General features: G+C 42.4%; 1 protein-coding gene and 1 long non-coding RNA gene across 7 annotated transcripts in view; one reads left to right on the top strand and one right to left on the bottom strand.

Annotated features, from left to right (window-relative positions):
• LOC111941714 (neuronal acetylcholine receptor subunit alpha-7-like) overlaps positions 1-13,931 on the top strand; it is a 62,629-nt gene that overhangs the window by 22,083 nt on the left and 26,615 nt on the right. For 2 of the 6 annotated variants that reach the window (XM_086866753.1, XM_086866752.1), the window contains 2 exons: positions 12,377-12,473; positions 12,769-12,813. In XM_086866753.1, coding sequence (XP_086722879.1) covers positions 12,811-12,813 — 3 coding nt within the window. In that variant the 5' untranslated portion in view covers positions 12,377-12,473; positions 12,769-12,810. Of the gene's footprint in view, positions 1-12,376; positions 12,474-12,768; positions 12,814-13,448; positions 13,571-13,931 lie in introns of all 6 variants that reach the window. The other 4 variants (XM_023944887.2, XM_086866751.1, XM_086866755.1 and 1 more) reach the window with 3 other exon arrangements.
• LOC147648348 (uncharacterized) lies at positions 5,215-7,428 on the bottom strand. The gene is made up of 2 exons (XR_015280037.1): positions 7,349-7,428; positions 5,215-6,507 (listed from the first exon to the last, which is right to left on the bottom strand). It is a non-coding gene; the product is annotated as an uncharacterized LOC147648348 (long non-coding RNA).

Here is a 13,931-nt window from a genome sequence, read left to right on the forward strand (position 1 = left end):
GGAGGCACAGCCTCTAATTGTCTTGACTACAACATGCTTTTACAGAATTGGAGATTTGACCCATGGAAAATTTTAACATAATAATCCAAATCCTTTTTTTCATCATGAAGAGGATTCTCTATGATAAACCATGATATATATAGACAGGATTTCTTTCATCTACATGAGAAAAACAAGCCAGAGAACAATTTTGACCATCTTCACCCTGTCAGCAGTGCAAACAGGTGAACACACTAGTGCTCCTATCTTCATCCTACCTTTTCCATAAACAGTATTTGGAGCTGGTTTCTGTTACACTGTCACTGTCATAGAGGGTATGAGGAATAGAGAGAGAGATGTGAAAACATTTGTGTAGTTGCAAAACAATTTAAGAGGGGCCTGAAATATTTAAACTTTTTAAAGCTCTCACAATCTTTCTGAAAACGTGTAGTATACCAGGTGCTCTCCCTGGAGAGGTAAGCAGGACCCTGAAGGTGTTGGCCCCTAGCATCACAGTATGCAAGTGGCAGGTCCAGTCAGCTATGGTATTCCTGGAGGCAGGCAGGAGCCACTCAAGTAGGGTAGGCATTTTTCTGTTTAGAAATGTTACCAACTGCATTGAACTGGAAGAGAGAGGAATCAGTACTGTCAACCAAAGGCCTCTACATGAATGAAAGAGCAAAGATTTCCTGCAGCTAATTTCAAATAAATTTCAGCAAGCAATTCTAGGTTTAGCAGAGGTCTGTCAGCTCCAAAGATCTTCCTTCAGTCATTCTTTTTCTGTGATATTTTCCTTCAACCTAATTTGAAGGTTGAGGGTACTGAAGGGGACTCTTCAGCCACAGAACTGTAACTGTACATTTTCAGAGTCAGGAGGAGTTACATAAAACAATTTTTCAGCTATGTTTCACATTCATACATGAAACCCAACCTTTCAGGAAATTGGTATTTTTTTAAAGTACTTTACCTACATTAGATCAATGTCTATTGCATGAAATGCAGTTACAGTGTTCCCTTTTGGTTGTCCATAATAGACAGTAGGTATGCTAGAAGTTCATACCTTTCAGAAATGAAGATTTTCTTCCCTACATCTTTGTACCCAGTCAAGATGCTAGATGTTAACCTGTTTTAATCAGAATTAATGACCTATCCCAGGCTTTTGGTCTTGAAAACTGCACTCAAACTGTTTTAAAAAACATACAGAGTTACCTGAAATGTTTATCTTGTATGATGTGAAAAGGTGCCTGTCTCTTCAGTGGAGGACAAAAAATCACTTGGCAGTTGAATACCCATAGTAAAAATGTCATTGTGGCATCAATAAGTGGCTAAACCAATCAGCCTGAAAATGCAGAAAATACCGATCCCCTGGGTCCTTAAATCAAGAATCAATTCAGAAATATGCCAGCAACAAGCACTGTATTTGTGAGCCCCTCATCCTCTGTTGCTGGCTGGACAGACTGCTGGCAGCATCTATCCGCTCCAGCTGCTGAGGTAAATGTCAGTAGATGTTTAAAAGGATGCTTGCTATACCCACAATGATGTAAAGAGAAGCAGTCAAGCTACAAGGAAGAGGTAATCTCTATCTGCTGAGACATCATAAAGCAAAAAAAGTGGCCATCTCTGTTCAATCAGATGGGAGTCTGGAGCTGAGTAGACTTTGCCTCCTCAGCTGTCCTGCCTGGCAGAAGACAAAGCAGCTGGTGCACAGCTCTTCACTTGGGGAAGAGGATAGACAGCATCACAGTCTTGGCAATAGTGTATGCATGAACAAAATGAAAAGCTTCTCTTTCTGAGGACTTGTGTGTCCAGTGTGGTCCATTACCATAAAAGAGCAGTGTTCTGGGCAGGGTCCCAGCATGGGGACACTTTTTACACCATACTCCCTGGGGAGGAAACAAGCACTCCATGCTCAGGGAAGTGTCATGTGCCAAGGCATATTGCAGCATTGCTGGACTCGCTGAGATACTTTGCAAGAAGTCACTGCAATGGGCATGAGACAGTGGACCCTGTTCTGGTTTCCCTGCAGGAGAAAACAATGTGAAGAAGATGAAAACAGATCTGTTTTATTGTTGCAGGGAAATGAGAAGGGCTCTGCCACTGATACTCAAAAAATCTTGTGTCTTACACATGCCAAGACCTGGCATCACATCTAAAGCACATCTCTCTGGGACAAGTTCCATCACATGCCTCCAAAGTCTGTTTCCTACACATAACGTATTAAGATGTAATGAATCCTAAACTGTTCTTCTGCAGACAGGCTGCTGAGAACAGCATTGGTGACAACCTAGATGTATTCTGCTGCATAGAGAGAAAAGACTGCTCTGAGACCACTGTGGTTTTCCAGGCAGTAGTACAAGTAACTACTTAAAATCTCACCTCCTCTTCTTAAAACCATTCAAAGAAAATTTCAAAGCACGACTTCTTTGGATTATATTTTCTGCTTCTACATGGATGTATTTGCCTACACAAGATACGTACGGTTTTTAGGATTCAAAGCCAGCCGTCATACTGAAAGCTGAGAAGAATATGTTCTCTACTTGTCACAATTGTAGTAGACAAATGCAAATGAAGGACTTTAGGGTTCGGACTTTTTCCCAAAATTATATTAATACATAACTACAGCCATGACAGGCCCATTACATGCAGGAAACAAATGAGCAGAAAGAGGGACAGTTACAACCCCTGTTTAACAGCAGGGTTCAGTTCAGTTTGCCTTGTCCTCTGTGTAAGGACAACTTCATGCTGAGCTGTCTCATGTGTATGCCATTTCTGAGGTTCACTTTTGCTTGGAGCCTGACCCCCAGGCACTCCCTGTGCATCAGAAGGGCATTGGCTGGTGATCTCTCCCACAGAGCACTGTCAGGCACTGCCAAGCCTTGCCAATCCAAGCAAGGGTAGACATCCGAGATATTTAGAACAAAAACTCTTATTATTTTGTCTAAGAGCCCAGTCAGTTGATGGGGCTAGAGTAATTAAGAAATGAGCCGCGGCATTTTCTGCAGCAGAGGAAATGCCAACGTTTTTCTTCGGCACAATGTGAAAGGAAGCTGATAGGTGGAATGGATATTTGTCATCATGAATGATTATTTTCATATCTCGTGTTGGTATTTGCAGGAGACCTTATCTAAAGTGGTGTCTTTGTAGTTGCACTGTTAAGTTATTAAAAAAAATATATAGCTGTTGAGGTCCCTGCATACGGTGGAGTCCTGTAGTACTGTTCAGCCTTCCAGCTGCCACTGTCAGAGGTCATAATGACAAAAAAGGGGATTGCAAGTGACCAGTGGGAAGCCACAAAAGTGCTGAAAAAAATCCCCAACAGTCCCTGAGTCATTATGCTCAGAAGTATGCTCATACTTCCAGAAGCCGAAAAATACATAATCTTCCTGTATTTTGGGCTGCAAACCCAAAGCAAATGCTGTGTCTGAAAAAATTTATTATGGACTGTTTTTATGCAATTGCACAGTGTGTAAAGTGATTGTATATCCTAGGGATTTCAGTATTATCCCAAACCTCATGGTTGGAATATTACAAGGTTCAAACAATCTCACTTTTAAACTACAGATGTTGTTGCTAATGTGTGTCAAAGCTCTCCACATTTTTGGAAAGCAGAAAGACAAGGTAATGTAAGAGTTTAGGGGGAAAATAAAAACAAATATTGACTTCGTGTTTTTTTTCCTGAAAACTGGGCCTGAGCTTCGCTGTTCAGAGAAAACAAGAGAAAAGATCCTCACATACTTTTCATCAAGCACTCAGGTGCAGTCACTATCATTGTGACTGCTATACTAGCTTAGCAGCACATCTATTTTTGCTTTCTGTACCCAGACCTTATAAAAATGTTGTATTGAAACTTCAGCTTCCACTGGTTTTCCCTAAATTAGAGAATACAGCCCTGAAGGCGTTGGGTTTTTTTGTTTTTTTGGGTTGGGGTTTTTTCAGGAAGTATTTGGTAAGAGAACAACTTTTAAATGCAGGCATCTGTTGACGTTGAAGCTGCCTTCACCAGCCGGCTTATTTCTCAGGTGATCTGCTCATCAAATAATAGGACTGTTGAACTCAGTCCTCAATATCTCAGACCTTTACGCTAGGGAGTTGTCTATTTGAGTGAGATTTGCCAAAGCTAGAGGTTACCTGTCAGAATACTGTGCCTGAAGTTAAAGGTGAGAAGGCAGGAGGGGAGGCTCTGCCTGGCCCTGGGCTGCGTCCTGTCTGACACAGCCCTCCTACTGTTTGTTTTTTCACAAAATCTGTGTCAGATCTGAATGCCTTTAGCAGTTGATATCCTTGTTTTTAAATGATTTTGTTTCATAAGCTTTCTAGGGCTGGTTCTGCAGGTGCATTGAAAGGCTAGAAAGTTCAAGCTTTATTTTCTAGCTCTAATTCACCTCTTCCTTCTTAAACTGACCTTACTGCCTCTAGATCACTTCCTCCCACCTTTCATTCCAGCATTCTCACACATACAAAAATCTATGCTGGGTATTATGTAAACCCAGATCAACAGACAACTGATTCAAGGAAACAAATAAAAATATGCAGTGCACATAAGCACCTATTCATTTGTTATTCCCAATATAGTCTCAGTATTTACTAGATTAAACCATAATCCCTATAGTACATCCTGTACAAATCTTTTACAGATAGATATCTTCAACTATCTAAGCTTGACCATTCAACTGACTCTTTCAGCCCTTCTAGATTAAAGTATCTTTTTTTTTCCTTTTCTAGTAATACCTTTGCATTTATTTGTTTATATGCTTCTTGCATAGCTTTTGTGAGCGATGTTTACTGAAAGATCTAGTCTACCAGACCTTGTATCTTTCTGGAAAGTTTCTTTTCACTCTCATCTTTGCAAGAGCCAATTTGATGAGACCACGGCAGCAAGGCTGATGCAAAATAGTGCAGCTGAGAAGAAAAACAGACTGGACACCATTATAAAAGCTGAAAATCAATTTGTGATCGTGATCATTAAAATTCCAGACAGGAAAATCACAGAAAGGATTCTAGACCAAACAGATTCCTTAGAGTTAAATCCCAAAACCTCTCTCTTGGTGAAAGAACTCAGTGTAACCAATTTCCAACCCCAGGAAGAAAAAAATGAAATTCCTCTCCATTAGCATGGGAGGATATTGAAAACTTGGAAATTCAAGGCTAACTGAGCCATTAATTATTATTTTGGCTGTCTCCTATGCACCAGATATTATCAAAATGCTAGTCTCACTAAATCAATTAAACATGCAACATCTGAATTTTCTAGCACAATGAATTTAAGCACCATGGGTAGTATGGCTTCCTGACTAATACTACTCACACATGTTTGCATGAAGCATTATGATGGAGTTTTAATTACCTGAACCTTACCAGCAGCTTTTTATTTTGTGCTACTTCTGCCCTGTTCATCTCAGAGTGGAAGTAACTCCCTGAGTGAGAAGCAGTTGCATGGCTTGTTTTCTTACTGCATGGTTCCCCAAGCTGTACTTAGTGGCAGTGGCTCTAACAAAAGATTTCCTTCTGAGATTTTTAGTTGTGGTCATCCAGCTTGGGCATTTCATGATAATTAAACAATTTTCTGTCTGACTGGTGAAAAGAGTGTACTCTGTTGTTTGTAGATGTAGGAATATAGCTCTTGAGCTCATGTATATTCTTTAATTTTGGGTAGCTAATCTGAGGCATCAAAGATTTGCAGTAAAATAGTTAAGCCAAAGCCATTGGGTTGGCCTTGAATGTAGAATTTCTTATTTTCTCTGAGTTCTCTGAGGGTAAGTCCTGAGAGACAGTGAGTTCAGCTCCTGGGTAAAAATCTTCCCTCCCATTTTCCATCCCTGATCACAGGTTTTAAGAGCTCACTTGAGTTTTGGAACATACCTATATCCTCTTATTTTTTGCTGTGCTGTCACAGCAGCATGCAAATATAGGAAGAAAAAGCAAAGGCAACCTTGCAGATAGACTGAGTGTGACTCTTGGATAAGTACTCAAGGTTGGCTTTCTCAACCATCCTTCTGCTATTTTCCTCGTGATTTCAAATGCTGAAAAAGACAATCAATAATTGATATTCTAGAATAAAGATTTGTGTCTAGTCCTGTTTGTTTGAAGCACCTGCCAACTGTGCACAAAATACATGGAGGGCTATTTCAGGAGGAGGTATCCACCCTGGAGAATATAAAAGCCACCTACATGCTATGTGTGGATGTTTTGGTATTTTAATGAAGGACTGACAGCTTCTGTAAGATGACATAACACCTTTTCCCACAGGAACTAAGCGTGGATGTCAGTTTATCCAAGCAGTCAGAGAACAGCATTATGCTGGAAGGCCATGTGAGGCCCTCTGACCCAGCCTCTGGGGTTTCCATGAGAAGTATGTTCGAAATAGCGGGACTAAGCTAGTGGCTTCACTCTTCCCAGGTTCCCAGAGAACTGTGGGAACAGGGAGTTGGCAATTTGCAGGTCTTTGCAGAACTTGAAGTCAAACAGTCTCAAGACTGTTTCACAGTTCACAGAAATCCTGATCTTCAGGGACTAGTGTAAGGCTACAACCTAGAAAAATAAAATTAGTTTCCTAAGTCAAGTATCCACAGCCCCAGGAAGTAGCTGTAAGTCATGTCGCTTGTGCAGAGCAAGAGCAAGACTGCCTTTTTTCACCACAATGGAAATTGGAAAATACTGGGGGTAGGGCAAGTAAGACACAAATCAAGTAGGCCTAGGAGACTCTCAGTCACCAGTTGTGCCAGTGAGTAGGAGGGCTGCCTACTCAAGCCCTGATTGACAATAGAAACCAACATTTCTGCCCTTTCTTACTTCCACTCTCATCTCTGGGGAATGCATAGGTCCAGTACTTGCTGCAACAGCTTTTGTATCCAGGCCTTTGCATTTAACATCCATATCTGGTTGGTCTCTCACATACAGGGAGCCAAGGCTTTCACAAGGAATACCTCTTGATGACTTTGATAACCATGCATTACATAGCCTAAGGAATCCCCAGCATCCCTGTGTTTGCAGGTTTTTCTGGCACAGTCCCTCTTTCAATGCTGTGCTTCTCCCAGCACAAGGTTCTCTTAAACTCTCCACTCTCACCACAAGTGATTGCTTCTGGCTCAGGGGCTTGCAAGGGGAGGAGTCTGATCTGAGAGGAGGCAAAACCTCCAATATGTAAAGTTTCTGTCTCAAAAGCAAGTGAATAGACTCTCCTGAAAGCAGCAGATAGAGATGCAATGGCACTCCATCAAACCCTTCTTCTAGGGAGAGAAGGATGTGTGTGGTTAAAGACAGTAGGACCACACAGCTACACAGGCTAATACTCTTCTTTAGTAGTAGCTGCTACACAGTGGAAAGACCAAAGGCATATTGCACTTTTTTCCCACAGTGAAAGAACACATACCTCTACAAGACAGGAAGGGACCAAGAAAGGCATGACCTCAAGTAGAAGACAGTGGCATCAGATGAGGGTGTGATTCAACCCTAGATGAAAAATATGAGACATCACCTCAACCATTCATAGGAGGAAATCCTGAGCAACAAAGGTGTTCAGATATGAGCATTTTCCTAGATGTACCTTTATCCTGAGGGGCAACAAACAGCAGGTGTTTGTTCTTTTGTTATTCCTTTGTATTTCTGTATTTCTCCCCATTCTTTCACCTTAAATCTGGGCCCTCCTGTCTGGTTTCCATCTTCCTCCTCAGGGTGCTTTGTTAAAGGGATTGAGATGAAAAACTAAAATTATCCCTACATAGCTGATTCTACCATGGCAAGGTTTATTCCATCTTTCCAATGAGACCCCTGAAATACAAAAGCTGTCCGGCAGTACTTACTTGAATGTTGCCAGAGCAACCTGGGCACCCCTCAAGGTTACTGGTTCTGTGAGCCTTCAACAAGTCAATGCATTTGAGCTGAGTTTTAGATGATCAGTGGAAGATTGTGGGCAGTTTGGTGGTTCAGCAGTGGACAGGAGTGTCTTTGCAGTTGTAGACTGCACAGCATTTGAATGCTTGATCAATTCCTTTGAATATTTTGTATAAGATCCCACTCAAAGATCAATGTCTCTGCTAACAAAACTTCTGAAGTCTCCACGTCAATGTTTTCATGTCATTCGACTGCTTCCCTCCACATCTTCAGATCTTCAGGTACAAAAAGTACAGTGGGAAAAAAAAATTAAAATTACCTGAAGTAATTACCTGAAGTAGTACCAAAGTAGTCACACCTGACCACTGCGAGTTACTTGTTCATTTAGGAACTTTTCTGATCATTGTCTTGAAATAATTCAGTGGCTGATTCAGCTCCCACTTCTGTGGCTCTATGAGAGGCCAAGAATTAACAACTCCTTCTGGCCACCTGGTAACAAATGCCTTGCTACAGAGATGGCAGGTAATCATATGATGTGATTACTGAACCAGGAAGGGCTTTGGGATTTTTTTTGTCCAGGTGCTATGACCTAGGTAATTATGTGGCTAAGAGCACTTATATTTTATTTAGATGTTGACTTGGCGAGGGAATATCTTTTGACAGGCAGTGATGCACAATACAGGCAGATGTATGTAAATTGTAAGCTTTGAAATTAGGGCAGGGAAAAGAAAACCAAACTAAAACATTCACATGTCACAGCATGTGCACCAGAACAAACCACTGTCACTTTCCATGGGTCAAAGGTGGCTGTAGGAATAAGCAGATATCCAGGGCAGAGGATTAACTGGAGTCAGGCTACAGATAGAAAGGGGAGAAAATGACCCAGATAAATACGGGAAGGATTTAGAGAACAAGTGTTGCACTCACTAGTGACCACAGCTTTTCCAGCATTTTTAAATACCAGGAGCAAAATTATTTGCCTGAGCTGAACATTTGCAAACCAGCAGAACTGCCAGGGAAGTAATGGAAAAACACCTCTAGGAGCTGATCATTTTCAGCCTCGCTCAGAATCTTTGCAGAGCTGCTTTCAGTGCTTTGCTGCACGAAAGATGGGAGCTGAGAGCCAGCCCAATGCAGAGGGGAGGTCATCCCCAAGGCTGACAGTGCCAAGACAGGGACCTTGCACAGAAAATGCAGTGTGATAAATTATTCAGATTTTCTCCTGGGAGGAAAGGCATCCTCTCAACTAACCTTTAAACCCCTCTGCATAAACCAGTGACACAGAATGAGGGAACTGCCTCCAGAACTTCCCAAGCTTAATAATTAGCTGCTCCTTAGGCAAACCTAGGTGACCAGTGATCTCCTGAGATAAAGTAAAGCACACATGTTCTCCAGGTTATTTGTTTGTGAGTAATAGAAAAATACAGTCCCTTCTGTGCCAAGGTATTTTAGAGGTGCATACAGCACACAGGCCATGATGAAGATGGCAGGAGCTGTAATTCTTCTGCAGCTCTGGAAAGGCAAGACAACCAGCCCATTGCAAAGAATTCCCTTACAGAATGCAAAGCTATGTGGCTCAGTAGACCACCACAAAGATAGAAAGCTCCATAACACCTCAGCTCTGAAATGCCTCTCACTCTAACAGGAGGTGGATTCAAGGTTCCCATGGCCCTCATCTCTTCAGCAGACCCAGAAGGCACTTTTTCCTTGGTTCTTCAGGGTCCTTCTCTAGAAAGGACTTAGCAGGAGAGCTACACCTGGACAAATGCCTGCCCAGTGTAAAGTCAGCTTCACTGCTTCTGCACCTTCTGAAAAATACCTTCTGGCACTTCTGGAAAACGCAGATCCTTGTCTGAAAAAGATTTTGTTCCATGCAATAAGAAGGACCCATCAGGCTAATTCTGTTGACTAGTGTTGTATATGGAAGCATTTTCTGTATTTTGCCAAAATGTCAGATGCCATTTAGGAGCTCAGTAGCCTGAAGGTAAGGATGAGAATAGTCTCTGAATGTCCAAGCAAACATCCTGAAGTGACATTTTTTTTCACCCAAGCTCAGAGAGACATAAGCAGCCCAAAGCCCTAGGTAGACCTTGGTGGTTTTGCTGCTATCTAAACACAAGATAAGGAGGGCCACTGTTACTCTCTAGATAAGCATTTGAGAACTCAAAACGTTTTCCTTTGACTATAAAACATACCTAAGCACAGTAGCCCTGTGAAAAGCAGGCAAAGCAGACTGTCCTGGTCCAAGACAATAAATGTAGTGCTACTTGAAATACCTGGCTGAAGAATTGTTTGGTGTGAAAGCTAATTAGCCAGGTCATTAGTATCTGACACACAGATAAACAGGTAAGGAAAACAAACTGTTTTGTGAAATACAAAAGAAAGCCCATGATATCCTCCTTTGCAAGCTGTCAAGTATAAATGTACTGTGCCAGGAAAAAAAATTAGTTTCTTTGTAAATCAGAGCCACATATGAAAGGCTCCTGGTGGAAGGCATTTGCACATGTTGGAAACCCCCAACCTCACAGATGTACATTTGACTTTCATGTGGTTTACATAGGTAGATAAGAAAAGGAGAAATGAAAATGAGAGATGTCCTCTCTTCCCCTTCCCTGTAGGTTTCAGTGTAGATGGAGAAAATCCTTAGTTTTGTACAGCAAAGGCATTGGCTGACTGTTGCTGACCATGTTTTTAATCATGGTGTTCAAGCTCCTTTAACAGTACACAGAAAGTCTTTGTTAGGAGGGCATGTGCAGCTTACAAGTATAAAGCATTATTTGGCTAACAACACAAAATATTGCTAGTACTTGATGTGCAATTCAGATCACCATCATGCTTGCCAGCCCTACAGGACACTTCAGGAGTCACTGGTGGCCAGGAATGCATGAGATAGGCTGATGGCTGGCCTCTGAGGATCCCTGAGACACAACCTCTGTGTTTCTGGGTTGCTTTTATTTCCCAGGTCAGTGGACACAGATAGCTCTGATGTCTCCATCAATTACCAACTCTGGGGTTTGCTTTACTTCAGGATTTTATTTCTCAAGACGGTGTTTGAATCCTTCAGCATCTAAAAAACTTGTCTCAACAAGCCCAGTCCTTCTCTTATTTTTCTGCAGATTTTCTTACAATTGCTTCAACTACAGCAACCAAGGGAACAAAAGGGGGGTGCAGAAGGACTAGGCCTCTGGAGGTGGGTTGTGGTTTGCATAGAGAGAGGCTTGTGTCTGCTGGAGCGGCAGAGAGGAGAAAGTGAAATGTATGAACAGTATAACAATATAAAATCACATCTGATTTTTGTGTGGCATCTCACAGCAGCAGAAGCAGTAAGGGGACTCAAGAGGAGGTAGTGTGATAGACAAATTTGTGTGATCACTATGGCAAAGACCTGTTTCTTGTCTGAAATTTACCTTTCCTGGGGACAGGAGCTTGGCTGAAGAGCCTAGCTCTGGCCACAGGGCCAAAAACATCAGGAATCCTCCAAGTCCATGATGTCTCCTTTTTTAGGCTGTGGTATTTCTGCAGCTCCAACAACCCAAATGTAAAAAGACATCATGCTACAAACAAGATTCATGCTAAGGGTTCAGCAGTACCAAGGGTTCAGTCCAGTGTCTGGTGTGCTGGGGAATCAGTAATCAGGAGACTTCTCTGGGAAGTTCTCCTTCATGCCTTAGCCTAGGAATCTGCACTTCCTGCATGGGACACAAAAGTAACTCCAGAGGACTCACAGATGACCACACAAACCTAGGATTGCAGCTTGGTGTGAGATGTTGCAGTTTGGTTCTGAGCAGCTCTTACCTGACACTTCTGGGGTAGTTTCTTTGCATATGTGCTGTGGAGGTAGGTCAGGAGGGGAGGAAAGGCAGAAGGAATGTAGCTTGAGGTGAGTGGACTGGTATTTTTCCAAAGTGAGTAAGACAGTTTAGGTTTTTCTACCTTGTTAGAGAGTAAGTACTGCAGTAAGGACATGACCAGAGAGGGCATGCATGTCCAGGGAACTCTGTGTTCAGTTTAAATGCCTGCCAAGCAGCTTGCAATTGCAATGTCTCCCACCCCAAACACTGCAGAAAACCATGTAAGCTTCTTAGGGCATGGACATACACACAGTGACATCTGGGCATACAGTGAGCCTGTCCCCTTGAGCCTCAGCTCTTGAGAAGTGCAGCGTGTGGATATGGTGATGTTTGGGCACCGGTGTATCTGCTTCACAGTGACTGCAGCCCTGCTGCTCCATCTCCACATTGCAGAGTCCGGCACCTGCAGGGTAACAGCAGAAAACAAAACCTTGTGACACCCAAAGAACTTGGGCACCAGCTGGGTGGTGAGACCATCTTTGCTTCTGTTATAAGAGATTCTTCCCCATGGCCTCTGTATGCACAAATGAACCTGCAGACTCCTGCTCTGTGCACATGTTGTGTGAGCTCCCTCTCACACAGCATTTGTGTCCTTTTTGCCAAGTGACAGCTTCTACCCAAGACCAGCTGTTTGTTTCCTTTAGCCAGAACTAAGTTACATAGCACAATATGAAGAAGAATAGCTCTTTCAGTATTATTTCACCATTGCTTTGCAGTGGCATCAAATACAATATAAAATCTCTCCAACTATGACACGCAGTGTGGTACTGGAAAACATCTTGTTTTGAACAAGTGACAAGAAGATAAAACCTGGTAAGGAGTTTGTCCCCAGAAAAATAAGAGTAATCATCTATTTCTTTCCTTTCTATTGTTGATCAGTTATGATAAACACAGGGAGTCTGTAGGTTTAAAGGATAAGAAAAAGAGTCACTATTGTCTGGGCCAAATAGTGGTGTTCCAGTGAGCTTGCAATTTACTCCATGGGTTTTGGTTTATATACCGCAAGAGTCTGTATTCTTTCAAAGACAGAGAAATTCTTCCACCTCTAATCAAACGGTTTCATCCCTTTTTCTCCTGTCTTTTCTTTCCTTCCCACTTTTGTTCAAAGGATGAGAAGAATCAGGTGTTGATCACCAATGCTTGGCTGCAGATGGTGAGTAACCTCTGTCAGTAAAGAAATTGTCTAATTGAAAACTTCTGAATGTGATTTCTTAGCTGAAAAGCAATACTGCTGTCTTACAGCTTGTGTATAATGCAATAAAAGCACACATTTTTAGTCCTTAAAAATTTCCCTAGGGCTCCTTCTAGAATTTAAAATTAAATTCAGGAGACTACACTAATCCTTTGGACAAGCCTGTTGACCTTTGGAGCATGAAACCAACCACATTGTTTTGCCACTGTATGTAGGTATCTAGAAACAAAGACCCCAGAGTTAGGGTCCCGTCATAGCTACGAAGAGATTCTTCAAGGGGCTCAAGGCCCTCTCCATAACCAGCAATGGGGATTTACGAGCCAGACACGCAGTGATACACAAGCAACTTGCACTTGCTCCTTCTGAGAAAATCCCACCTCTGTCTGAAACTGGGAGCCAGGGCACCTGTCCCTGAACATAGAAATGGTCACTGGATCACATGCAGACTACTCATAAGGGGTATTGGGTAGTTTGGGGACCACAGAGGGCCCCATGCTGCATTGTTTCTGGCAGCACCAAGGCACCTCTCTGGAACTTTGCCTTCCCTTGTGCTTTATAAACCTCTTCCATAAAAATTACTCCTCCCTCTTCCACAGCCTGCTCCAGCCAAGGATTCACCTGCACCGCTCATGCAGAATAAGCAAAACTGACGTTCACTAAGGGAAGGGACCTCCTTTGCAGGAGGGAGTTTCCCGTCAGGTCTGCCTGGCTGCCTATGGTGAGGGATATAGTGTTTTCTTATGCTGTATAAACAGATCTCCTTACAGGAAAAAAGCAGTCCTTGAAGGAAAAAACAGTGGGAGCCTTGAATGATTAAAGTAATTCTGTTTTGATTTTCACAGCCAAACACTATCTCACATTAATATGTTCAACTGTGCAGGCTGTTTCTTCCTCACTGGATACCTGTACCCACAGGAAGTACCTGCTGGGATTTGCAGCAGAAATGAGTGTTTTCATATGGCAAAAAACTAACCCAGACAAACCTGTATGACTATAGGATTGTTAGGTTAGAGCCTGTGGGTGTCCTGTCCCTTGTGGAGATGTTCTACAGGTATAACATTGATATGGGGTTCCCTTGC

Source organism: Cyanistes caeruleus, chromosome Z (genome assembly GCF_971803275.1).
Source record: "Cyanistes caeruleus chromosome Z, bCyaCae1.hap1.1, whole genome shotgun sequence".
NCBI lineage: Eukaryota > Metazoa > Chordata > Aves > Passeriformes > Paridae > Cyanistes > Cyanistes caeruleus.